We start from the raw sequence: 25,402 nt of genomic DNA on the forward strand, positions 1-25,402 counted from the left end.
GTGTGTGTGTGTGTGTGTACCTCTGTACCTGTGTGTGTGTGTGTACCTCTGTACCTGTGTGTGTACCTCTGTACCTGTGTGTGTGTACCTCTGTACCTGTGTGTGTGTGTACCTCTGTACCTGTGTGTGTGTGTACCTCTGTACCTGTGTGTGTGTACACTCTGTACCTGTGTGTGTACACTCTGTACCTGTGTGTGTGTACACTCTGTACCTGTGTGTGTGTACCTCTGTACCTGTGTGTGTGTGTGTACACTCTGTACCTGTGTGTGTGTGTGTACACTCTGTACCTGTGTGTGTGTGTACACTCTGTACCTGTGTGTGTAACTGTGTGTGTTTTTGTACCTGTGTGTGTGTGTGTGTGTGTGTATCGGAATATGTGTGTATGTGTAACTGTGTGTACCTGAGTGTAACTGCATGTACCGGAGTGTGTGTGTGTAACTGTGTGTACCTGAGTGTAACTGCGTGTACCGGAGTGTGTGTGTGTAACTGTGTGTACCTGAGTGTAACTGCGTGTACCTTGAAGGAGCTGTGTACCAGAGTCTCATCCAGGTCGATCACCACACAGTTCTTCCCACAGTCTGAGATGTTGACCTCTGGTAGCAGGGACTTGGCTGGAGGCTGGACACACAGACACACACAGTTAAAGGGAGAATGACACACACACAGGATGAGGAGAGTTTACCAATAATATAATATAACTCAACGAATGACATCAGTATCGGCTAACGGCCTGGCCTGTTCCCAGTGGTTTACAGGCAGGAGTGACACAGGCAGACAGACAGCCAGGAGCGAGACAGGCCCTTATCCTCCCACACAGTGACAAGACAGACAGACCTAATGACACCAGCCCTAAAGACAGACAGGCAGGAAGACAGGCAGACAGACAGACCTAATGACACCAGCCCTAAAGACAGACAGACAGGAAAACAGACAGACAGGCCGAAGCCTTACAGGGGGAGAGGATGTTCTCCACCAATCCACCCTGGACAGATTGTTTCACCATAGGTGTGTAAATAAATAAATTAGTGGAGAAACATAAATGCAGACGCTTCCATACATGTACTGCATGATGAAATTAAGCAATTAACATCATGTCATGCTCTATGCCAAATATTGACCTAAAAAATGTGGGTATTACAGACAAATCCACTGATATTATTGCCTCATCAAGGTAACATCTCAAAAGACTCAGGGATTGCATTAGAGGGTTACAATGTGTACGAGTCTGCCAGTTTGAAAAAGAAAATAACTCTGTCAAGGTCCGTCTCTATCCCAAAGCATTTTGAAGTTCTGTCATTAAGTCTTTTATAAGGAAAAAACTCTGTAGTTCCAATTGTAGGTGTGAATCTTCCTAATTCCGCCAAGAGAGCTGTGCTCAATTAACTCACTGACTTAATAGCATCATTTACAATATCAGAGGGGATCATCCTGGGAGATATGGAGTTAGACTGGGAACACAGGACTGTATAAATAAACTCTGTGTTGATCTAAACTTAACCCAGTGGATTACCAAGCCCACTCTGATGTTATACTGAGTAAAAATGTGTTGATCTAAACTTAACCCAGTGGATTACCAAGCCCACTCTGATGTTATACTGAGTAAAAATTTGTTGATCTAAACATAACCCACTGGATTACCAAGCCCACACTGATGTTATACTGAGTAAAAATGTGTTGATCTAAACTTAACCCACTGGATTACCAAGCCCACTCTGATGTTATACTGAGTAAAAATATGTTGATCTAAACTTAACCCAGTGGATTACCAAGCCCACTCTGATGTTATACCAAGAAATGCAGCAGAGTCATGCTGCCTGTGGTGTTTTTACTCTGGATATTAGTGACCATTGTCCAATAAGTTGTCAGAGATAAACTGATTCCTATTCCAAAGCCTCCATTTATAACTAGCAGGAAATTGAAAAACTTTTGTACTTCATATTTACCAAAAGCAGCCTTGAAAATATACACTTTTGCTATATCAGAACCTTGAATTAACTTTAAGCTACTGCTCAAGATCTTACATTTATTGGAGGTGATCATGTTGGTTCCAAGAATATTACAAGTAAAAGTAGATCCAACCAATTCTTTATTTTTCATGAGTTTATACACAAAAGAAATGCAGCATGGATCAACAAAAAAACTGTTCTTAATAGGCAGTAATATAAGAACCAGTGGTATCTATACAGAAAACGTCAGAAAAGCTAAGGCAGACATCAATGTAAATCCAATGTCTGATTGTAATTGCAATCCAGAAAATGGAGGGAAAATGTAAACCCTTGAAGAACATTACCTTTTCATCTCTACCTCAACAAAATAATTTAGTCACTGGTTACAATACTGATAAATGTGATATCATGATTAATTTCAGTTGACTATCAGTTAGAAAGATCACCTGTGTCTCCACACGTTCTTTTGGATCATAAGTCGTCAATGCCTTGCTAGCTACAGACACACAGTAGTCCACTGGGACAGACTGGGACTAACAACCTGGTTCTGGGTTGTTGTCTCAGTTCTGGTCTAAGGAAAAATAAGAGTTAGGACAGTTGAAAAACCAAGAAAATTGGTTGGAGCCTATGTGGTCAATGGTGCAAATGTGAAGTGCAAGTCATTGATCCTAGAGCCTGTTGGATGTCTGACCCTGGTCACTGATCCTAGAGCCTGTTGGATGTCTGACCCTGGTCACTGGCATTTCTGTTTTTCTTGAGTTTAAACACATGAAGTTCTGTCCACTTCCTAATATCTGAAACGCATGCTTCCAAAGTATTAAATTTTGGGGCATCTCCATGCTTCATTGAAATATATAACTGTGTGCCATCAGCATAACAGTGAATGTTGACATCGTGATTCTGGATTATACAACCCTGATCCTGAACACTGATGTTCCACAAGGCTGTGTGCTGAGCACCCTCCTGTACTCCCTCTTCACCCACGACTGCGTTCCTGTACAGACAACAACCACACAGCCGCGCATCACATCCCTGCAAAGAGCTGCAAGGTAACTGGCGGATGTCGAGTTTCTAATGCAATTAGAAATAAATATTATTTATTTAAATACATTTATTTGCAATGTCCTGATTGAGACAGTGATTTCTAGTTTTAATAGTCCAACTTGAATTTTTCTGCCCCGGGTAAGTTGAGCAATGCAAGGTAAAAACGAAGACGAGGTGAAGACAATATAAAGACGATATAAATATGAGACAAAGATGAGGTAAAGCTTCTTAAAAGTGGAGATCAAGGGGAATGTAAGAAAATGTCCACAGTGGAAAAACAAGCAGCCCTGTGCCTATAACCACAACGACCAGATGCTCTGGGACTATGTACTTCTGCCACAAACATGGAACATTGCCATCACGTGGTCATGTTTGCAAATACAGAATGGTGTCTTTCACAATGATCACTGTTCAATTTATCAAGCATGATTTATTTCCAGTTTTTCACACTACCTGATTTTCAGATAACCAACTGGTTGTGACCCCTTGTTTTGAAAAAAGGTGGAGCTTCGCGGTAGGAGGAAGTTGTGGAGATTAGTGTGAGGAGGAAGGGGTGGAGTTTAGGGGTCGGGGGAAGGGGTGGAGTTTAGGGGTCGGAGGAAGGGGTGGAGTTTAGGGGTTGGAGGAAGGGGAGGAGTTTAGGGGTCGGAGTTAATGGTTACCTTTGGGGGGCTGCCATTTTCATCAGTGGTGGGAGGGGGCAGGGCCTGGGTCTTGTTATTGGTGCTCTGCGATGATGGAGGGTCAACATGGTAGTTTGTAAAGCAGCAGAAGAAAGGGCTGAAGATGCTTCGACTCCGGGACTTCTTCAGGCTAGTGTCGGACTGCTGCTGCAACACTGCATAAGACAAATACAAAGAAACACATTAGAAACTCATTAGAAACATGCCTGGAGACATTTATTAAATATGATGCTGAATCATTGGTCCTATTTCCAGTGTGTCTATGATGATTAGAAATGTTATGACAGTAATAGGGCTCACATGCCCAACCCCCTAGTTGACATGCCCAACCCCTTAGTTAATATGCCCTGCCCCCTTGTTAAAATGATGGTAACAAGACGGCGGCACGTGTATAAAAATCTCAGTTGTCCAAAAAATTTCCGGAACCTCCCTGATCAGGTGTCAATGGGGACACTTGAGTTTTTTGATACCGTATCGCTCGACACATTTACAAAATTTGTAATGAGTTCTAAACCCACAAACTCTCAGCTAGACCCGATTCCTACAAAATTACTTAAGGAGTTATTTCCTGTGCTAGGTCAGCCAATGCTGAACATAATAAATTGCTCCCTTTCCTCCGGATGCGTACCAAACTCACTAAAAATTGCGGAAATTAAGCCTCTTATAAAAAAATCTAATCTAGATCCCGACATATTAAACAATTATAGGCCAATATCGAACCTCCCGTTCCTCTCAAAAATCTTAGAAAAATGTGTTTCCCAACAACTGAATGCCTTCCTAAAGACAAAAAACATTTATGAAATATTCCAGTCTGGTTTTAGATCCCATCATAGTACTGAGACTGCACTCGTGAAGGTAACAAATGACCTTCTAATGGCCTCAGACAAAGGTTCCACATCCGTCCTGTTGCTTCTTGATCTTAGTGCTGCTTTTGACACTATTGATCACTCCCTTCTCTTAGAGAGACTGGAAACCAATATTGGGCTACGTGGACATGTTCTAGCCTGGTTTAAATCTTATTTATCTGAAAGATATCAGTTTGTTAGTGTGGATGGCATATCCTCTGACAAGTCAAAGGTATGCTTTGGAGTTCCTCAAGGCTCGGTTCTGGGCCCATTACTTTTCTCACTATACATGCTCCCTCTGGGCGATGTAATCCGAAATCACAATATTAACTTTCACTGTTATGCTGATGACACACAGTTATATATTTCAATGAAGCATGGAGAAGCCCCTAAATTAGCTATTTTGGAAGCATGCGTTTCAGATATTAGGAAGTGGATGACAGAGAATTTCTTGCTCTTAAACTCAAATAAAACAGAAATGCTCCTTTTAGGACCCAAAAAACAAAGAGCGTTGTTAGCAGATCTCACTGTGAACCTCGAGGGCTGCATGGTCGTATCCCAAAAAACTGTAAGAAACCTTGGCGTTACCCTTGACCCTGACCTCTCCTTAGAAGAACATATAAAATATGTCTCAAGAGTTGCTTATTTTCATCTTCGAAACATCGCAAAAATTAGAAACTTTCTATCAAAAACTGATGCAGAAAAATTAATTCATGCTTTCATTACTTCTAGATTAGATTACTGCAATGCTCTTCTCTCTGGTTATCCAGACAAATTAATAAATAAACTTCAATTAGTGCTGCACACAGCTGCTAAACATTTGAACACATTACTCCTGTCCTGGCATCCTTACATTGGCTGCCTGTTAGGGTTAGGGCTGATTTTAAGGTTTTACTCTTAACCTATAAATCAATACATGGACTTGCTCCTACTTACCTTGCTGAAATGATCCAGCCATACATACCTACACGTAACCTTAGATCGCAAGATGCAGGCATTTTAATTGTACCTAGAATTTCTAAACAAACAGTTGGCGGCAGGGCCTTTTCTCATAGAGCTCCACTACTGTGGAATTATTTGCCAATTAAGGTTAGAAATGCAAACTCAGTGCAAACTTTCAAGTGTCTACTAAAAACTCATCTCTACAGCACGGTTTATAATTAGGTGTAGCCTGGCCCGGGGGCGTGAAGGTGACCAGTAGGCTTGATACTGTCCACCCTTGCTGTCTTGCCAGGTGGGCTCTCGTCGCCACTGGGATGCCCTCCCTCCAATGCCCTTCGGGGGAAGAGTCACTGGCTTGTTGTTGACTCTCTATTGCGCACTTGTGCAGTTGGGCTGTACGCTGCTAGCAATACTCTGCCCTCATTCAGGGGGGTTGCGGTTGGTGGGTGTCCCTTTGGTTGATGCCTGGCAATGTGGTTGGATTGATTTCCTGCCTGTTGAGCCCTGTCCGGGGCCTCCCCCGGGTAGGGCCACAGTGTCACCGGACCCCCCCTGTCTCAGTTCCAAGGTGTTACGCTGCTATATTATTGTGCTGGGGGACATGAGGGATGTACTACTAACTTTTCTCAGTTTCCTCCAATTTAAAATTTTAGAAGGAGATGAGGTCCTGGTCCACACCTGCGGATTACCTGGTTTGGGGGGACCGTTGCTGTTCCTGTCCTTGTCCACCTGGTCATACTTCTGACCTAGTCTAAAATCTAATATACTCTGGATTTAGCCAAGAGAAATGTATTTATTATTCCAATTGGACTCTTAATATCTCACCCGGCACAGCCAGAAGAGGACTGGTCACCCCTCTGAGCCTGGGTCCTCTCTAGGTTTCTTCCTAAAATTCGACCTTCTTAGGGAGTTTTTCCTAGCCACTGAAATTCAACACTACTGTTGTTTGCTCCTTGGGGTTTAAGGCCGGGTGTCTCTGTAAAGCACTTTGTGACAACTGCTGTTGTAAAAAGCGCTTTATAAATAAATTTTGATTGATTGATTGATATTGCGAAACCAGGCATCTACCCAGTTTTTGCAAATTAGCAGTAATTTACAAATGTATTTATAAAGCCCTTTTTACATCAGCAGTTGTCATAAAGTGCTTTTACAAAACACCTGGCCTTAAATCCCAAGCAAACAACAGTAGTGTTGAATTTCAGTGGCTAGGAAAAACGTAGAGAGGACCCAGGTCAAAACGGGAGGAGATTGGGAAAATTCAGAAAACTCATATCAACAACGATTTATAGTGGAGAAGGAGAACTTAGTGGAGAACTGACCCTACTCCCCCAGCACAATAATATAGCAGCATAAGACCTTGGGACTGAGACAGGGGGGTCCGGTGACACTGTGGCCCTATCTGGGGGAGGCCCCGGACAGGGCCCAACAGGCAGGAAATCCATCCACCTACAATGCCAAGCATCAACCAAAGGGACACCCACCAATCACAACCGCCCTGAATGAGGGCTGAGTATTGCCCGCAGAGTACAGCCCAATTGCACAAGTGCACAACAGAGAGACAACAACAAGCCAGTGACTCTTCCCCTGAAGGGCATTGGAGAGAGGGCATCCCAATGGCGATGAGAGCCCACCTGTTAAGACAGCAAGAGTGGACAGTATCAAGCCTACTGGTCACCTTCACGCCCCCGGGCCAGGCTACACCTAATCATAAACCGTGCTGTAGAGATGAGTTTTTAGTAGACACTTGAAAGTTTGCACTGAATTTACATTTCTAACCTTAATTGGCAAATAATTCCACAGTAGTGGAGCTCTATGAGAAAAGGCCCTGCCTCCAGCTGTTTGTTTAGAAATTCTAGGTAAAAATGTAAAGGCCTGCATCTTGCAATCTAAGGTTACGTGTAGGTATGTATGGCTGGATCATTTCAGTGAGGTAAGTAGGAGCAAGTCCATGTATTGATTTATAGGTTAAGAGTAAAACCTTAAAATCAGCCCTAACCCTAACAGGCAGCCAGTGTAAAGAGGCTAGTACAGGAGTAATGTGTTCAAATGTTTTTGTTCTAGTTAGGATTCTAGCAGCCGTGTGCAGCACTAATTGACATTTATTTATTTATTTGTCAGGGTAACCGGAAAGAAGAGCATTGCAGTAATCTAGTCTAGAAGTAACAAAAGCATGGATTCGTTTTTCTGCATCGGTTTTTGATAGAAAGTTTCTGATTTTTGCAATATTTCGAAGATGAAAATAAGCAACACTTGAGACATATTTTATATGTTCTTCAAAGGAGAGGTCAGGGTCAAGGGTAACGCCAAGGTTTCTTACAGTTTTTTGGGATACGACCATGCAGCCATCGAGGTTCACAGTGAGATCTGCTAAAAATACTCTTTGTTTCTTGGGTCCTAAAACGAGCATTTCTGTTTTTCTTGAGTTTAAACGCACAAAGTTCTGTCATCCACTTCCTAATATCTGAAACGCATGCTTCCAAAGTAGGAAATTTTGGGGCTTCTCCATGCTTTATTGAAATATATAACTGTGTGTCATCAGCATAACAGTGAAAGTTGACATTGTGATTCCGGATTACATCACCCTGATCCTGAACACTGGTGTTCCACAAGGCTGTGTGTCGAGCACCCTCCTGTACTCCCTCTTCACCCACGCCTGCGTTTCTGTACACAGTTCCAACCCCATCGTCAAGTTCGTAGACGACACCACGGTGATAGAACTGATCAGTGACAATGACGAGTCAGCCTACAGGGAGGAAGTCAAGTGCCTGGTGGCATGGTTCGCTGACAACAACCTGTCCATCAACACAAAGAAAATCAAGGAGCTCATTGTGGATTACGGGAAGTCTAAAGGCTGCAGTCACGCCCCTGTTCTCATTGATGGCACTGAGGTGGAGTGTGTAACTTCAAATTCCTGGGTGTCCATATCTCCGAGGACCTCTCCTGGACCCTCAACACCTCAGCCCTGGTCAAAAAGGCACAGCAACACCTGTACTTTTTTGCGGAGGCAGAAGAACACTCGCCTGTTTCCCAAATTCTTGTGAACTTCTACCGCTGTAAAACTGAGAGCATTCTGACGAACTGTGCCACAGGGTGGTTTGGCGGAAGACCCTAAAACATCATAGACCTCCAGCGCAAGCGGTGACACTTCACATCCATGCCACAAACTGTTTGCCCTCCGATCTGGATTAAGATAACAGCAAGTTAAATCTTAAATCTTTCAGTCAATTGAAATTAAAATTGCATGTGATCCCCTCCTGTGACTGGCTGCTGCTGGAGAGAAAAAGGAGGAGGCAATACATTGGAATAATCTATTCTTGATTGATGGAATATGGAGGGCAATGCCTTTTTCACAGATGTAAAAAGAAAGATAAAAGAAGAAGAGTACACTGTTTCATTATACTGTTACACATCTAGTAGGACAGGGCTATTTAAGCCAGGTCAACTGTTTGGACCTGTAATCTAACAATGTAATTCATCGTTATTCAAATACTTAAATGATAAATTAACAAATTGTAGTATCTTCCTGTAGGCCTATAGGCTCATGTAGCCTGTTGCCCCAGTAACAAGGAGAGGCTAGATAAGTGTTGTTATAGACTTTTCCAGGTTTCCATTTTCCCAGTGTTTTCATGTTTTCACTTTCAATTCTTTATATGTAAGTACACAACAATGCTTAAACCAAATCTGTAGACCACTTTTGCAGTCAAGGACAAACCAAAAGTGCAGTAGTTAATTCAAGTGTGCATCTACGATAGCAAGAGTTGTACCTGAGCTGTGTTTCTTTAGCCCATGCTGGAGTCCCCAAAAACCCAGTGGAAGACCTAACAGGACAAAGATATAGGACCAAGAGACAGGAGGACCAATGAGACAGGACAAGGGAGGACCAAGAGACAGGACAGAGACAGAGCATAGGACAGAGATTTACTGAGAGGGGAAACTGTTAGTCTTGATAGAATTTACTGAATAGGAAAAAGGCCTTCAGAACAACTCAGGCCACATAGGAAAGGCCTTCAGAACAACTCAGGCCACAGAGTGGAATTGTCAAACACGTTTACATAACAAAGGCATGGAACTTTGTACACAAACACTCATGCAATGTACACACACACACAGCCAATAACTAACAGGGCTGGAACAGAACAATATGAAAGAGGGAAAGGCAGAACATTTCCAGCATTCCAATTGGCAGGAAGAGATAACCCCTCTGTGACCTCAGCATGAATCACCGCTGGGATAGATCACCGAAGGAAAGAGAGTGACAGGGTCTGGTCAATTCTTGTCAGAAAGGCAATGGTATTTCAACATTTCCTGTTTGCTTACCATGATGCTAGTTGGTGTTAGCTGCTTGCATTAGCTACTTGGCCATCTTCCAAATATTTTTCTTTTACTTGTTTTAAACTATTAAATTCTATATTTACGAGTTTACCAAGGTGTTTAAAACTCAACCTTGACCAGCTGAAGCTAAGTAGCATTACGCTCTGTCATAAATGGGGCAACTCAACCTTGACCAGCTGAAGCTAAGCAGCAATACACTGTCATAAATGGAGTAACTCAACCTTGACCAGCTGAAGCTAAGTAGCATTACGCTGTCATAAATGGAGCAACTCAACCTTGACCAGCTGAAGCTAAGTAGCATTACGCTCTGTCATTGCAGTTGCTGTAATTTAAACACAAAGGGCAACTATTATCTTCTTGTGAAGACAGAAAGGGTTCTATGTTGTAGAAAAGGACAAAACATTGTTTCTTCGCGTAGCACTGAAAACCCCCAAAAAGTAGTAATCTATCAAAGATATGTGTTAATATGCTCACACTGTCTCCGGACCTACCCCTCTCAGTCGCTAACTTTACGCTGCATTAGGTTATATGAAGGGGGGATAGGGTCAGTCTGAATTCTATGTTGAGGTATCCTTTTGGATATAAGGAATGACCCTCGAATTTGTCTGATTATCTGAACATGCAAAAATACAGATAATGGCCTTAAAAGTTCTCTTATAATAATGAATTAGGCACAGCCAGAATAGGACTGGGCTCAGAGTCTGGCTCCTCTCTAGGTTTCTTCTTAGGTTCCGACCAAAGTTTTTCCTTGCCATTGTGCATCAATGTCTTGTTGCTCTTTGGGGTTTTAGTTTGAGTATCTGTATAAGCACTTTGTGACAACAGCTGATGTTAAAAGGGCTTCACTAAATACATTTCACTGATTGAGGAAAAGCGGCAGACAGCAGGAGGGTAGAAGGAGAAAGAGCAGTTTGGCCACTACTCTCTTCAACATTTATATCAATTAATTGGCAGGAGTACTAGAAATGTCTATAGTCTGGTCCTGGAAATCAAATGTCTACTGTTTTTAGATGATCTGGTTCTGGGCTACAGCAACACCTAGACCTTCTGCACAAATCTGGTCAGAACTACATTTATGTCAGTTAGGTTAAGTTCAATTTCAGGTTAAGGTGATGCGTTATTTATTTACATAGAAAAATGTAATTAAGGCACGTGTAATATCAGAAATAGTGTTACTGAATTTTATCAAAAACAAATTAAAAATAGCCCTGGACTTTATTAAGATTGTATGCATTTTCTGCATAAACAGCCTTTGAAATATATTTAAACCTATCATGAACTTGGAAAGCAGTGAGTGATATAATATGATACAATATGAATACTTGTTGCAACTAATTTAAGACCTCAACTGATTTTTGTCAGGGTACATGGCTGAGGATTGATTGAATCCTCTTCACTTAATAATGTTTTTTAAATAAATATGAGGATTAGCAGGTTTGTTCTAGGAAAATGTTTCAAAAGTTAATTTGAGAATGATAATGTAATTTCCTGGGTTATAAGTCAACTCATAAAGCATAATACTGTTTCATACTTTTTGTTCATTTCAATGCGTGCAACATTTTTGGCCTTGATGCCAAAGGTGAAGAATGTTCAACGTTTGCCTCTTGCCTCTGGATGGTGGCCAATGAAAGACACTGAGCAGTGTTTATGTTTATGATTATGTCGGTGTCTGAGCATCCAAATTATAGGACACCACTTTGGAGTCATTCAAAGATGCCAAAAAAAAGAGCCTCGGCATGGGGAAACATTTGCACAAGACTTGGAACTCTCCCATACAGTAATGGGAGAGTAAAGTCAACAAATGTACTTTTGCTATACACTCAAGGCATATGGAAATATGATTAAAAGATGTGAGGCTAAAGTATAGAATGTCACCATTTATTATTGGTATATTTGACTCACAGGTATTTCTAATTGATCAGGTGTTTCCTCTTACATTGATTGTCCACAAATAAAAAGGCTTCGGCAGCAAAACTACAAAGGCTGCACAACACTACGCAAAACTCTGCTCAGCACCAAAAACACAAAGACCAGAAAAGAATTTGCTAAAAAGTACAGAGATCAGACAGTTTAGATTTTTATGGACAGATGAGATGAAGGTGAACCTTCATCAAAGTGATGTGAAAGCAAAAGTCAGAAGAAAAAAGGAACTGCAGATGATCCAATGGATACCACCACATCTGTGAAGCATGGAGGAGGTAGTGTCATGGAATGTACAGGATAAAAGTAGAAGAAACGCACACCTTAGTTGACGAGGTGCTGGCTAAATTGTACGGAATGGAAACAAAATGAATGAAAAAGCTGCACACTCTAAACTCAAATGCATATAATTTTTTAATAAGACCAACGTTTCGACAGACACGCTGTCTTCATCACGGTACAATGTCATGGAATGGGCATGCATGGTGGAGGTAGTGTCATGACATGGGCGTGCACGGTGGAGGTAGTGTCATGACATGGGCATGCATGGAAGAGGTAGTGCCAATCAATCAATCAATGTATTTATAAAGCCCTTTTTACAACTGCAGTTGTCACAAAGTGCTTTTACAGAAACACCCGGCCTTAAACCCCAAGGAGCAAACAACAGTAGTGTTGAATTTCAGTGGCTAGGAAGAACTCCCTAAGAAGGCCGAATTTTAGGAAGAAACCTAAAAAGGACCCAGGCTCAGAGGGGTGACCAGTCCTCTTCTGGCTGTGCCGGGGGAGATATTAAGAGTCCAACTGGAATGAATAATACATTTATCTGGGCTAAATCCAGAGTCTATTTAAATTTAGACTAGGTCAGAAGTATGACCAGATGGATAAGGACAGAGACAGCAACGGGCACCCCAAATAAGGTACTCCGCAGGTGTGGACCAGGACCTCATGTCCTCCTAAGTTAAAATCGGGAGGAGACTGGGAAAATTCTGAAAATGCATTCCTCATATCAACAACGATTTATAGTGGAGAAAGAGAACTTAGTGGGGAAGGAGAACTGACCCAATCCCCCAACATAATAGTATAGCAGCGTAAAACCTTGGAACTGAGACGGGGGCGTCCGGCGACACTGTGGCCCTACTCGGGGGAGGCCCCAGACAGACCCCAACAGGCAGGAAATCAATCCACCCACATTGCCAGGCATCAACTAAAGGGACACCCACCACCCGCAACCACCCTGAATGAGTGTCAGGGTGGAGGTAGTGTCAAGGGGTTCATCAGAAAAATACGAGGAAAGTTTTAAACCGGCCAAGGAAATCTCCTGATTTAAATCTGATTGAACATGCATTTTATTTGCTGAAGAGGAGACTGATTTCAGAAACTCCTTAAAAAAACAAAAAAATGTAATGGTGTTAGTAAAGGCTTGGCAAAGCATCTCAGATGACGAAACTCAGATGTGAATGGGCCACAAGCTTACTGCTGTTATTGCATGCAAGGGATTTGTGACTAAATACTAGCTATTATAATTCTTACATTTGCTTAATGCTTATTTGTCCAAATACTTACGCTCAGCTAACCTCTAAAAGAAGAAAGTTGGTACTTTTGCATCTTTTATCACATTTTCACATGCATTGAGTGTACAGTAAAAATAGCAGTTTTGACTTTGACTACTGTCCCAAACCTTATGGAGGGCACTCTATAGAACTTGTTTGTGAAAGATCAAGAAAATATCTACCTCTTGTTATTCAGCCTGCAAAACTGGACACAGCAGATATTGTCTGAGAATGTTTGAAGTGCAAAATGATTTGTACGTCAAAAGCAGTTACAATATGAAAGTCATGTGGGTGGATTTGGTGCAGGATTGGGTGGAGCGGGGAGCTGGGTGGAGGGTGGCCAGTGTTGGATGGAGCAGGGCTGGGTGGAGGGTGGCCAGGGTTTGGTGGAGCAGGGCTGGGTGGAGGGTGGCCAGGGTGTGGTGGAGCAAGGCTGGGTTGAGGGTGACCAGGGTTGGATGGAGCAGGGCTGGGTGGAGGGTGGCCAGGGTGTGGTGGAGCAGGGCTGGGTTGAGGGTGACCAGGGTTGGATGGAGCAGGGCTGGGTGGAGGGTGGCCAGGGTTTGGTGGAGCAGGGTTGGGTGGAGGGTGGCCAGGGTTTGGTGGAGCAGGGCTGGGTGGAGGGTGGCCAGGGTGTGGTGGAGCAGGGCTGGGTTGAGGGTGACCAGGGTGTGGTGGAGCAGGGCTGGGTTGAGGGTGACCAGGGTTGGATGGAGCAGGGCTGGGTGGAGGGTGGCCAGGGTTTGGTGGAGCAGGGCTAGGGACACACAGATCAATAGGAGAGCTAGCCTGCTACTTGAATAATTCAGATGGAAACCAACAGTTAGTCAGCACACGGTTGGTGTTAAATGGCGTAGTTAGCAATCCAAGGCACTTGGATTGGCTACAGTAGGGTGAGCTGTCTGTTGGCTGTTAACAGAGTGTCAGTACCGGGTCAGTGTGTGGGCCCATGGGGTGTGAAGGTTTATGTATCAGTACTGGGTCAGTATGTGGGCCCATGGCGTGTGAAGGTTTATGTACAGACACAGGGCACTTCATGTCTTGGGGACCAGGAATAACTGTTTAATATTTTGGCTCTATAATCCAGTTTGATGGACTGGGGGGGAGGGGTCTTGAATTCATAGCTGCTGTGACTGGTGCACTTGTACTGCTGAAGTCTGGGTTCAAATCCACCATACTGTGCTCTTTCACCCAAAACGCTCTCCTTTTTATCCACCTTTCTTTCCAATAAAGCATAAAAAGTTCCTGAAAAATGTGTAGATTCTAATCTTTCACCACATACAAATAACAACACTTTTTGATACACTGACACACAATCACAGTATGTTCATTATTTTACATATGTGGGGGAATACTAGGAGTTTACTAGGAGTTTCTAGTGACTTGACATTAAAATCACTATGAAAAACTATGGCGGGTTAACAAAAAATCTGCAGGCCGACTGATGCCGAATTCTGCACTAAGTCAATGTAGCTAGCATAAGCTTAGAGTAAATTTTGAAAATCAGCCAATAAGTATTCAAAATGAGCCTGGGGGTACTTGGCCTCTTCACACGGGTACTTGAAAACACTCATGACACCATGGGCTTACAGGTGAAATGAACATGAGGTGGTACTTCAGGCATGCTACAGGCAGAGCAACATTCTGTCATTGGTACAGGAACTGCAAAAGGTTGGGAACCACTAAGTAGCAAAACAGGGTGTTACAGCTAGCTAGAATGTCCTCTTATTTACTAACATAATTCAAGATAATGTCACCTCAGCAAGCTAAGCCCCTGGTTTTCCTCATCAGTAAATACATGTTTAAATATACCATAAGAAAGATGTAGAAGTCAGTGAAATTTAAATTTTTGGTGACCATTCACTTGCAAATCTTGCAAATAAATTAAATAGCTTTTTTACCTTTTTGTTCATAACTGAATAACTGAAATTGTACGTTTCATTTAGGTACATTTAAAATGGAGCAGAGTAGGGAACAATATAGACTAAAATGCAGTAGAGTACAGTACAGTAGAGCAGAGTAGGGAACAGTATAGAGAAGAATGCAGTACATCAGAGTACTGTAGAGTACAGCAGTACTCCATGTGCGCCAGCTGTATGAATTGTACATTCTGGCAGTCTGGATTGAGAGTGTGTGTGTGGGCGCAAAATCAGCAGTGAAACAAACTGTTAGCAAGAGATTTATGTAACCTTCTAGAGGATTATGTAACCTTCTCATAAGATATAATGCTCTTTAGGCACGGCTGTAGTCCAGACAACCCAGATTGCCAGGATGCATCTAGACCATGGCCCACAGACAGTCTTTGATTGATGAGAACTAAATGTTTAGACATTCAACTATTCAACCCACAACAAAAGGCTATGCTTTGATCTTATGATAGTTTTGTTGAAATAAATCCCCCTGAAGAACCATATGTTTACCAAACATGGTTCTGTTCAGCAATGAAACTACACCTCAGAAAGCTCCACATTCAACAGTGAAGCTACACCTCAGAGAGCTCCACGTTCAGTAGTGAAGCTACACCTCAGAGAGCTCCACGTTCAGCAGTGAAGCTACACCTCAGAGAGCTCCACGTTCAGTAGTGAAGCTACACCTCATTGAGCTCCACGTTCAGCAAGAAGCTACACCTCAGAGAGCTCCATGTTCAGTAGTGAAGCTATACCTCAGAGAGCTCTATGTTCAGCAAGAAGCTACACCTCACAGAGTTCCACGTTCAGCAAGAAGCTACACCTCACAGAGTTCCACGTTCAGCAAGAAGCTACACCTCAGAGAGCTCCACGTTCAGCAGTGAAGCTACACCTCAGAGAGCTCCACGTTCAGCAAGAAGCTACACCTCAGAGAGCTCCACGTTCAGCAGTGAAGCTACACCTCAGAGAGCTCCACGTTCAGCAGTGAAGCTACACCTCAGAGAGCTCCACGTTCAGCAAGAAGCTACACCTCACAGAGTTCCACGTTCAGCAAGAAGCTACACCTCAGAGAGCTCCACGTTCAGCAAGAAGCTACACTTCAGAGAGCTCCACGTTCAGCAAGAAGCTACACCTCAGAGAGCTCCACGTTCAGCAGTGAAGCTACACCTCAGAGAGCTCCACGTTCAGCAGTGAAGCTACACCTCAGAGAGCTCCACGTTCAGTAGTGAAGCTACACCTCAGAGAGCTCCACGTTCAGTAGTGAAGCTACACCTCAGAGAGCTCCACGTTCAGTAGTGAAGCTACAACTCAGAGAGCTCCACGTTTAGCAAGAAGCTACACCTCAAAGAGCACCATGTTCAGCAATAAGCTACACCTAAGATAGCTCCATGTTCAGCAGTGAAGCTACACCTCAGAGAGCTCCATGTTCAGCAAGAAGCTACACCTCAGATAGCTCCATGTTCAGCAGTGAAGCTACACCACTTGAGCTCTATGTTCAGTGATAAAGCTAAGCCTCGGGAGCTCCATGTTCAGTAAAGGATCTATACCACAGGAAGCGGTGCTGCTTCAGCTAACAGCTTCAACCTTAACACCTTGTCCAACAACTCAGTCGTTCAGCCCAACAATTTACTCCATTAAAAGCCTATGGAGTTGAACTTATTACCAGTATAGAAGACTAAGTCCAGTACTGATGATAACAGGCTGCTCAGTCCATTGGCTTCTATTGGATTAAATAGTAGGGCTGAGTGACTAACTGTTAGCCATGGCTGACTAGCTTTTGTGCTTCAGCAGGTATAAACATCCCAGCTCAACAAAGTCATTTGATTTAGTTAAACGGCTCATTTACTGATACACGAGTTAGACCTGGGAGTCATCCTTTGATACAAGACTTAGCCCGTGGAGTCATCCACTGATACACGAGTTAGCCCTGGGAGTCATCCTTTGATACATGACTTAGCCCGCGTTGTCATCCACTGATACATACTGTAACTTAGCCCTGGGAGTCATCCTTTGATACATGAACTTTGATACAAGCGTGTGGCAGCAACCAGGTGAGGAGTACAAAGACAAGTGTGTCTTGCCTACAGTCAAGCATAGTGGAGGGAGTGTCATGGTCTGGGGCTGCATGAGTGCTGCCGGCACTGGGGAGCTACAGTTCTTTGAGGGAACCATGAATGACAACATGTATTGTGACATACTGAAGCGGAACATAATCCCCTCCCTTCCGAAACTGGGCCACAGGGCAGTATTCCAACATGATAATGACCCAAGACTTCCAAGACGACCACTGCCTTGCTAAAGAAGCTGAGGGTAAAGGTGATGGACTGGCCAAGCATGTCTGGCCTAAACCCCATTGAGCATCTGTGGGGCAGAAGGTGGAGGAGTGCAAGGTCTCTAACATCCACCAGCTCTGTGATGTCGTCATGGAGGAGTGGAAGAGGACTCCAGTGGCAACCTGTGAAGCTCTGGTGAACTCCATGCCCAAGAGGGTTAAGGCAGTGCTGGAAAATGATGGTGGCCACACAAAATATTGACACTTTGGGCTAATTTGGACATTTTCAATTAGGGGTGTACTCATTTTGTTGCCAGCATTTTAGACATTAATGGCTGTGTGTTGTGTTATTTTGAGGGGATAGCAAATGTAAACTGTTATACAAGCTGTACACTCACTACATTGTAGCAAAGTGTCATTTCTTCATTGTTGTCACATGAAAAGGTATAATCAAATATTTACAAAAATGTGAGGGGTGTACTCACTTTTGTGAGATACTGTATGGTTGATAACAGCCAGGATATTATCACAGTGGTTAGGTGGTGATATTATAATTATTGGGATTTTTACTATATTTTAATTTCGTCCTGCAATATTATTGCAATTTAACACACTGCTCCCCCCGTTATCAGGTTGCTACTTCTAAAAGTTTCAGCACCCCAGAGTCTGACTGGACAGCTAACCTCTAGAGCCCTCCCCTCTGTCTTACTGGACAGCTAACCTCTATAGCCCTCCCCTCTATCTGTCTGTCTGACTGGACAGCTAACCTTTAGAGCCCTCCCCTCTATCTGTCTGTCTGACTGACTGGACAGCTAACCTTTAGAGCCCTCCCCTCTATCTGTCTGACTGACTGGACAGCTAACCTTTAGAGCCCTCCCCTCTATCTGTCTGACTGACTGGGCAGCTAACCTTTAGAGCCCTCCCCTCTATCTGTCTGACTGACTGGACAGCTAACCTTTAGAGCCCTCCCCTCTATCTGTCTGACTGACTGGACAGCTAACCTTTAGAGCCCTCCCCTCTATCTGTCTGTCTGACTGACTGGACAGCTAACCTATTTAGCCTTCCCCTCTATCTGTCTGTCTGTCTGGACAGCTAACCTCTAAAGCCCTCCCCTCTACCGGTCTGTCTGACTGGACAGCTAACCTCTTTAGCCTTCCCCTCTATCTGTCTGTCTGTCTGTCTGGACAGCTAACCTCTAAAGCCCTAACTCTCTGTCTGTCTGGGCAGCTAATCTCTAAAGCCCTAACTCTCTGTCTGTCTGCCTGTTTGTTGGTCTGGACAGCTAACCGCTAACCCACTGTCTGGGAAGTGATTACATTTCATTGCATCACTGTGAAACTGAACCTCAGTGTAGAGATGCACCAAAGTGGAAAGTGTTGCTTAGTTTTTCTTCAGGGTGAAGTACATTTTCAAACTTTTAGTACAAAAAATAAAACATCATGAACAACCCCGTTGTTTTAATACTAAGAAAATATTTAATTGACTAAGTACACAGAAAAGCCTACAGTCACTTTCACAAAACTGAATCAAGGGAATCATCTAGAAAGACAAATTGCAAAACATGCTTACAAAAAGCAATTGGGTTTCATAATGCAATTCTCACATTCCTTTTATGACTCTGTTCTTTCTTGTTGGAGAAAATGTTACAATTACTTCATCCAACTGGTCTACTGAAATAATCACTTCATTCTGTTTGGGTGATTAAACCAGGTTTTGTATAAGGTTTGACAGTAAACATTCACAACCGTTTAAAAGTTTAGGGTCATTTAGAAATGTCCTTGTTTTCCAAAATTTAGCAAAACAAACAGGAAATGTAGTCATTGACAAGATTAAAAAGTATTATTTTTTATTGAAATAATAATTATGTCCTACAAACTTTGCTTTTGTCAAAAAATCATCCATTTGCAGCAATTACAGCCTTGCTAGTTGTCAAGTTGAGGTAATCTGAAGAGATTTCAATGTACTATATGTCAAGTTGTTCCCACAACAGCTCAATAAGGTTGAGATCTGGTGACAGGACTGGCCACTGCATTATAGACAGAATACCAGCTGGCCACTTCTTCCCTAAATAGTTCTAGCATAGTTTTGTGCTTTGCTTTGGGTCATTGTCCTGTTGTAGGAGGAAATTGGCTCCAATCAAGCGCCATCCACAGGGTTTGGCATTACAAAATGGAGTGATAGCCTTCCTTTTTCAAGATCCCGTTAACCCTGTACAAATCACCCACTTAACCACCACCAAAGCATCCCCCGGACCATCACATGGCCTCCACCAAGCTTGACAGATGGGGTCAACCACTCCTCCAGAATCTTTTCATTTGGTATGCATTTCATGAATGTTCTTCTTTGTGATCCTAAACACCTAAAACTTAAATTTGTCTGTCCATAACAATTTTTCCAATCTTCCTCTGTCCAGTGTCTGTGTTCTTCTGCCCATTCCTTAATCTTTTCTTTTTATTGGCAGCCTGAGATATGGCTTTTTCTTAGCAACTCTCCCTAGAAGGCCAGCATCCCAGAATCATCTCTTCTCTGTTGAGACTGGTGTTTTGGGGGTACTATTTAATGATGCTACTAATTGAGGACCTGTGAGATGTCTCTTTCTCAAACTAGACACTCAAATGTATTTTTCCTCTTGTTCAGTTGTGCACCAGGGCCTCCCACTCCTCTTTCTATTCTGGTTAGAACCAGTTTGCGCTGTTCTGTGAAGGGATTAATACACAGCGTTGTATGAGATCTTCAGTTTCTTGGCAGATTCTCACATGGAATAGCCTTCATTTCTCTGAACAAGAATAGGCTAACAAGTTTCAGAAAGGTAGTTCTTTGTTTCTGTTACAATACAATACATTTGGATTAGCAAACACAACATACCATTGGAACACAGGAGTGATGGTAGCTGATAATGGGCCTCTGCAAACAGATGTAGATATTTCATTACAAAATCAACCGTTTCCAGCTACAGTAGTCATTTACAACATTCAAAATGTCTACTGTATTTCGACATTATTTTAATGGACAGAAAACAATTGCTTGTCTTTCGAAAACAAAGAAACTTCAGTGTGACCCCATACTGTTGAACGGTAGTGTATATTATCAAGAATGAATGGGAAATCTTTAGTTTTGAATATATGAGTGATGTTTCGTATTAAGAATGTATAAAACTCCTCCAGAAACTTGTGAAAATGCCATCTGAGCAATAAAGCAACGGTAATAACGAGTTTCCATCTAGTTGTTTTCTTTCTTTAGGAATTGAAGGAAGGTTTAAACAGTTGAAAACAGTTACAACGCAGACAAGAGTTCACAAATCTGGTCAGGAGACCCTATTTCTGACCGCTGCAACCAGATGTGTCTGGCCTACAACCAAGCTTTGTCAGCCCTCAAAAACCTGATCACAAATCTCTGATGTAAATAGTGGATTTAAATATGTCTGTGGTTTTACAACCTGGGATCCTTCCAGAACCCAACATTACAACAACACTCAGCACATTAAACACTCCATAATGCATTACAGATCATTTATAAGCACCTGAAAACATCCCTCAACTCAGTTATGCAGTGCTTCATTTGCTTACAATGAAACCGATAGCTTGTTGTGTTTCTCAACCCTGCTCCTGGATGTCCCCATGCCCTGCATGTTTTAGATCTCTCCCTCCCCTAACATACCTAATGTAGCTCAAGAATGACTTGATAATGAGCTGATCATTTGAATCAGGTGTGACAGAGCAGGGAGAGATCTAAAACATGCGGGGGCAGGAGGGCGCCCAGGAGCAGGGTTGAGAAACACGGGCCTAGTCCATTCTAACAATAGATTTCTGCTCTGAAATGTTCAGTAAGTCCCATTGGGACATATTCAGGATGTGGGGGTAGCCTTGATACTGTCCCATTGGGTCATATTCAGGATGAGTGGGTAGCCTCGATACTGTCCCATTGGGTCATATTCAGGATGAGTGGGTTGCCTCAATACTGTCCCATTGGGTCATATTCAGGATGAGGGGGTAGCCTCGATACTGGCACACCTGGTCATTTTTCAGAAAGTCTGGTGTAAGCCTTGATAATCATACTAGTATAATATCCTATATATCCACTTCCAAGGTTACCTTAAACCCATCAGGGTGCTGGCTATGTGCTAGGTGGGTGAGTCCGGTCAGATGGGCCTGATGCCCAGGATCCTGCTTTTCTCCTGGGCATCCCTCTGCATCATCCCCCCCTAACCTGTCAATTTAGCCTTCCGTTCTGTATTCTATTGCACTCTGCCTCAGCCCAACACTGTAAGTACAGTAAAGAGGTCAACAGGACCCAGAGCGTGGGGGATAGAAGGACACGGTTATTGTCACAGCTAAATACTGTGATCTAACAAAATGAAAATTCTTTGGGACCCATCATTATCCAGCTCTAATGAAATGGATTGTGGTTGATGAACCAGTGTTTCATGCACTTTTACTATAGTGGAGGAAGTTGGTACTCCACTGCTAAATCTACACCACTGTGGCAAAAATATCTAATATTTTTGGCTGAAGTGAGAGCATGCGGTGCGAGTTCAACTCTGTTCACTTTACAGACGTTTTGGGTTGCCAGGCAACCGAAGTTCGTAGTGCAGTACTAAAGAGCGCTAGCTACTACCACAGAAAAAGAAAAGTATAATTTGGCTCTGCTCAAATATTTCTGGCTGTGGCTGAATACCACAGGTATTCCTGCCAGACTGGGCTGTGAACCAAAAGATTAGTTTGTATCTAGCTACAACATAAGGAGCAGTTCTTAGGGCAACCATTTATTGCTGTAAATACAATGACAAAGTGAAAAATGCCGATGTAAAGTTCCATATTTCTGGGCAGAACTGAGTGCGAATGCTCAGTAGTCAGTGGACTTAACAGGTGAATGGATCACTCAGTCCAAACATTTGACTGCCAATGTACATTAGTTTTCTTTCAAACAAATAACTTTGCAGACAAGACTTAGTTGTATATCCCTAAGCAACACTACGCCTTATAAATGACAACACAAAACCTTTGGAGACATGAAGCGAAATCGGACCAGCATATTCTTAGTCTGTAAAGAAATGCTTTGTCATCAGAAACCCCTTGTTTGCAAATACATAGATCATACATTTCCTGTAGTTCTTGACCAGGTTTGCACACACTGCAGCAGAGATTTTGGCCCACTCCTCCATACAGACCTTCTCCAGATCCTTCGGGGCTGTCGCTGGGCAATACAGACTTTCAGCTCCTCCAAAGATTGGGTTTCTATTGGGTTCAGGTCTGGAGACTGGCTAGACCACTCCAGGACATTGAGATGCTTCTTACGGAGCCACTCCTTAGTTGCCCTGGCTGTGTGTTTCGGGTCGTTGTCATGCTGGAAGACCCAGCCATCTTCAATCCTCTTACTGAGGGAAGGAGGTTGTTGGCCAAGATCTCGCGATAAATGGCCTCCATCCTCCCCTCAATACGGTGCAGTCATCCTGTCCCCTTTGCAGAAAAGCCTCCCCAAAGAATGATGTTTCCACCTCCATGCTTCACGGTTGGGATGGTGTTCTTGGGGTTGTACTCATCCTTCTTCTTCCTCCAAACACGGAGAGTGGAGTTTAGACAAATCATACAATGTGATTTTCTGGATTTTTGTTTTAGATTCCGTCTCTCACAGTTGAGTACCTATGATAAAAATTACAGACCTCTACAAGCTTTGTAAGTAAGAAAACCTGCTAAATCGGCAGTCTATCAAATACTTGTTCTCCCCACTGTATGTCCATCACTACGCTACCAGAAGTGTCAATCACATTTTTTTCAATGGCGTTAGCCCAGCCCACCCGCCTGTCGCCTTGGTGCAGTCGCCTCTCTCTTATAAAGTCCATAACGGATCATTTACACTATAACAAGACAGTTAGTAGAAAGGAAATGCATTTTTCTGTGTAGATGTCGGCAGTGACCACTTTCCAAGAGTACAGAAGTCAGCAGATCCAGACTGACAACACCCTTCACACTTTAAAGCCTTTGACTGACGCATGATGGGTGACATCACTAGTCAGCTAGTGATGACATCACAGAAACAGCAAGCATGCTCTGCCCAAAAGGGGAAGCGGTCTTGTAGGGACCAACAATAAATGTCAATAAATGATACCATCTTCCCTATCTAGAGCCCTGAGGAACTATTTTAAAACCGAGTTCACAGGATAGGGTACCATTTGGGACTCAACCCACAGAGGGGGGAAGTTTTGGCCTTCAGCCACAGTAATCTGTAGAACAGCTGTTGGGATATTTCCAGCCACATAGAAGGCACAAAGACGGGATTGTTGACAGCCATGAATAAACAAAGTTTATAACAGACAGACCAGCGCTGCAGGGGTTTGCCATGATGATATTTCATGACACAAATAACTATTCTCAGCACATTGCATAAAACGTTACATAACTGACCAATAGCATTTTAAATTGGCTTGAATAATTTTAGAACAGTGACAACATTTAATTTAATGTGACATAATAAATTAAATAACAAATAGCAATCCACGGTTTTGAATAAAATCCAGAAAACAGATCGTCTGCATTTTGTAACTTCAGCATCGATCACAACTGAGCTGGTAAGACAGCTACCGGTACTCTACAGCTGGGGCATATATTGTGTAGGTGTGTAAGGCAAGACCTTTGCGTGTGTTCTGTGTGTCTAAAGAGGTTAAAAAGCCCCTTTAGTCGAGACTAACAAAAATTAGTCGAGACTAACATGACCACAATTATCCACATTCCACAGGACAAATCATAACAATTATCCATAAATATACACATAGCAACTATTTAGAACATTGATGTCCATGACCCATTGCCAATAAAATGAAGTCCAGTTGCAGATTCAGCAGTGTCCCGCGGAACACATCTAATGGCTACTGTAACTATGTAGCTTACAAAGCTAACGGTTGCAACAATGGACTTTAGTGTTCTTGATGTTGACGGGAAATAATCAGATAGCACGCAACAGAAAATGCGATTTAGTGAATGTTAGCTAGTAAAGCAAATGCGTTTAGTCATATCCTCTCTACGAGCTAAGTTATTGAGTTACGGCTAGAAAATTGTCATTTACGTCGGCTGATCCATCATTCTCCCAGCGCGAGGACGGGCAACTAGCCAGAGCAAAAAACAGCAGCAAAGATTGTGATGCCCATGCAAAATAAGCTAGCCAACGCTGAGTAGCTAGCAACAGAAATCATAATAATGTAATGCAAATGTTAGTCTTTGCAAAAACAATGACCAAAACGTTCAAATATTTTAAAAGAACAAATGTATGGTACCTTTCTCTTGACTTGAAGAAATACTTTCCTCCTCTTTTGGATTTGCAACCTGTGTTATGATGGACGTGTTGTCCATGGAAACGGGATGTTTTTTTGCTTCAGTTACTCACTTATTTCTAGCTAGCTTATAGCTTAGCTTATGACTGACCGAACACGAAACACCGGAATACACAGCGTCTGCTATCTTGCGGCATTAAAATAAAATTTCACTCGTTGCATACTACACGCGTATTCTTTTAGCTCGATAGCTTGCAAGGCAAAACAAATAAAACCACTGACATTCCGTCCAGCCTCCAGCATCTGAGATGTGATACTGTCTTGATAGCAAGAAGAAAAACAACCCGTCACCCCCCCCGTACCGTTACCGTACAGAATCCGTGTCTCCCTTCCTCCAGTCGAGCTTGCAGAATAGCCCCCGCCTCCTGCAAGGACTACTGTAACCCGCTACGGTATAATTCTAGATATGTATTGTGTTGGCCAATATCGGTCCGCGGTAGCATTATTTCTGTGTATCAATCCAACATGGAGAAAGAGACTGCATTCCGCATCAAGACTATATTGATCCAGAGAAGCAGGGGGACTTAATCTACTAAGCATTGGACATGTTAATGGAATCTCATGCATGTAACTTTTTATCGTGTTACCAATGTTCCTGACTACCTAGGCTTTTCGAAAATACTTCCTAATAAACAGT

The 25,402-nt window shown here is 42.8% G+C and overlaps 1 protein-coding gene across 2 annotated transcripts in view; it reads right to left on the minus strand.

Moving 5' to 3' along the window:
* ctdspla (CTD (carboxy-terminal domain, RNA polymerase II, polypeptide A) small phosphatase-like a) overlaps positions 1–25,061 on the minus strand; it is a 42,403-nt gene extending 17,342 nt beyond the window's left edge. Inside the window, exons 1-4 of one of the 2 annotated variants that reach the window (XM_029116415.2) lie at positions 24,709–25,061; positions 9,225–9,278; positions 3,653–3,828; positions 517–618 (exon numbers count right to left, since the gene is read on the minus strand). In XM_029116415.2, coding sequence (XP_028972248.1) covers positions 517–618; positions 3,653–3,828; positions 9,225–9,278; positions 24,709–24,784 — 408 coding nt within the window. In that variant the 5' untranslated portion in view covers positions 24,785–25,061. The remainder of the gene's footprint in view (positions 1–516; positions 619–3,652; positions 3,829–9,224; positions 9,279–24,708) is intronic. The other variant, XM_029116416.2, reaches the window with a different exon arrangement.
* Positions 25,062–25,402: the final 341 nt, after the last annotated feature.

The sequence above is a fragment of the Esox lucius genome, chromosome 21, assembly GCF_011004845.1.
Source record: "Esox lucius isolate fEsoLuc1 chromosome 21, fEsoLuc1.pri, whole genome shotgun sequence".
Lineage (NCBI taxonomy): Eukaryota > Metazoa > Chordata > Actinopteri > Esociformes > Esocidae > Esox > Esox lucius.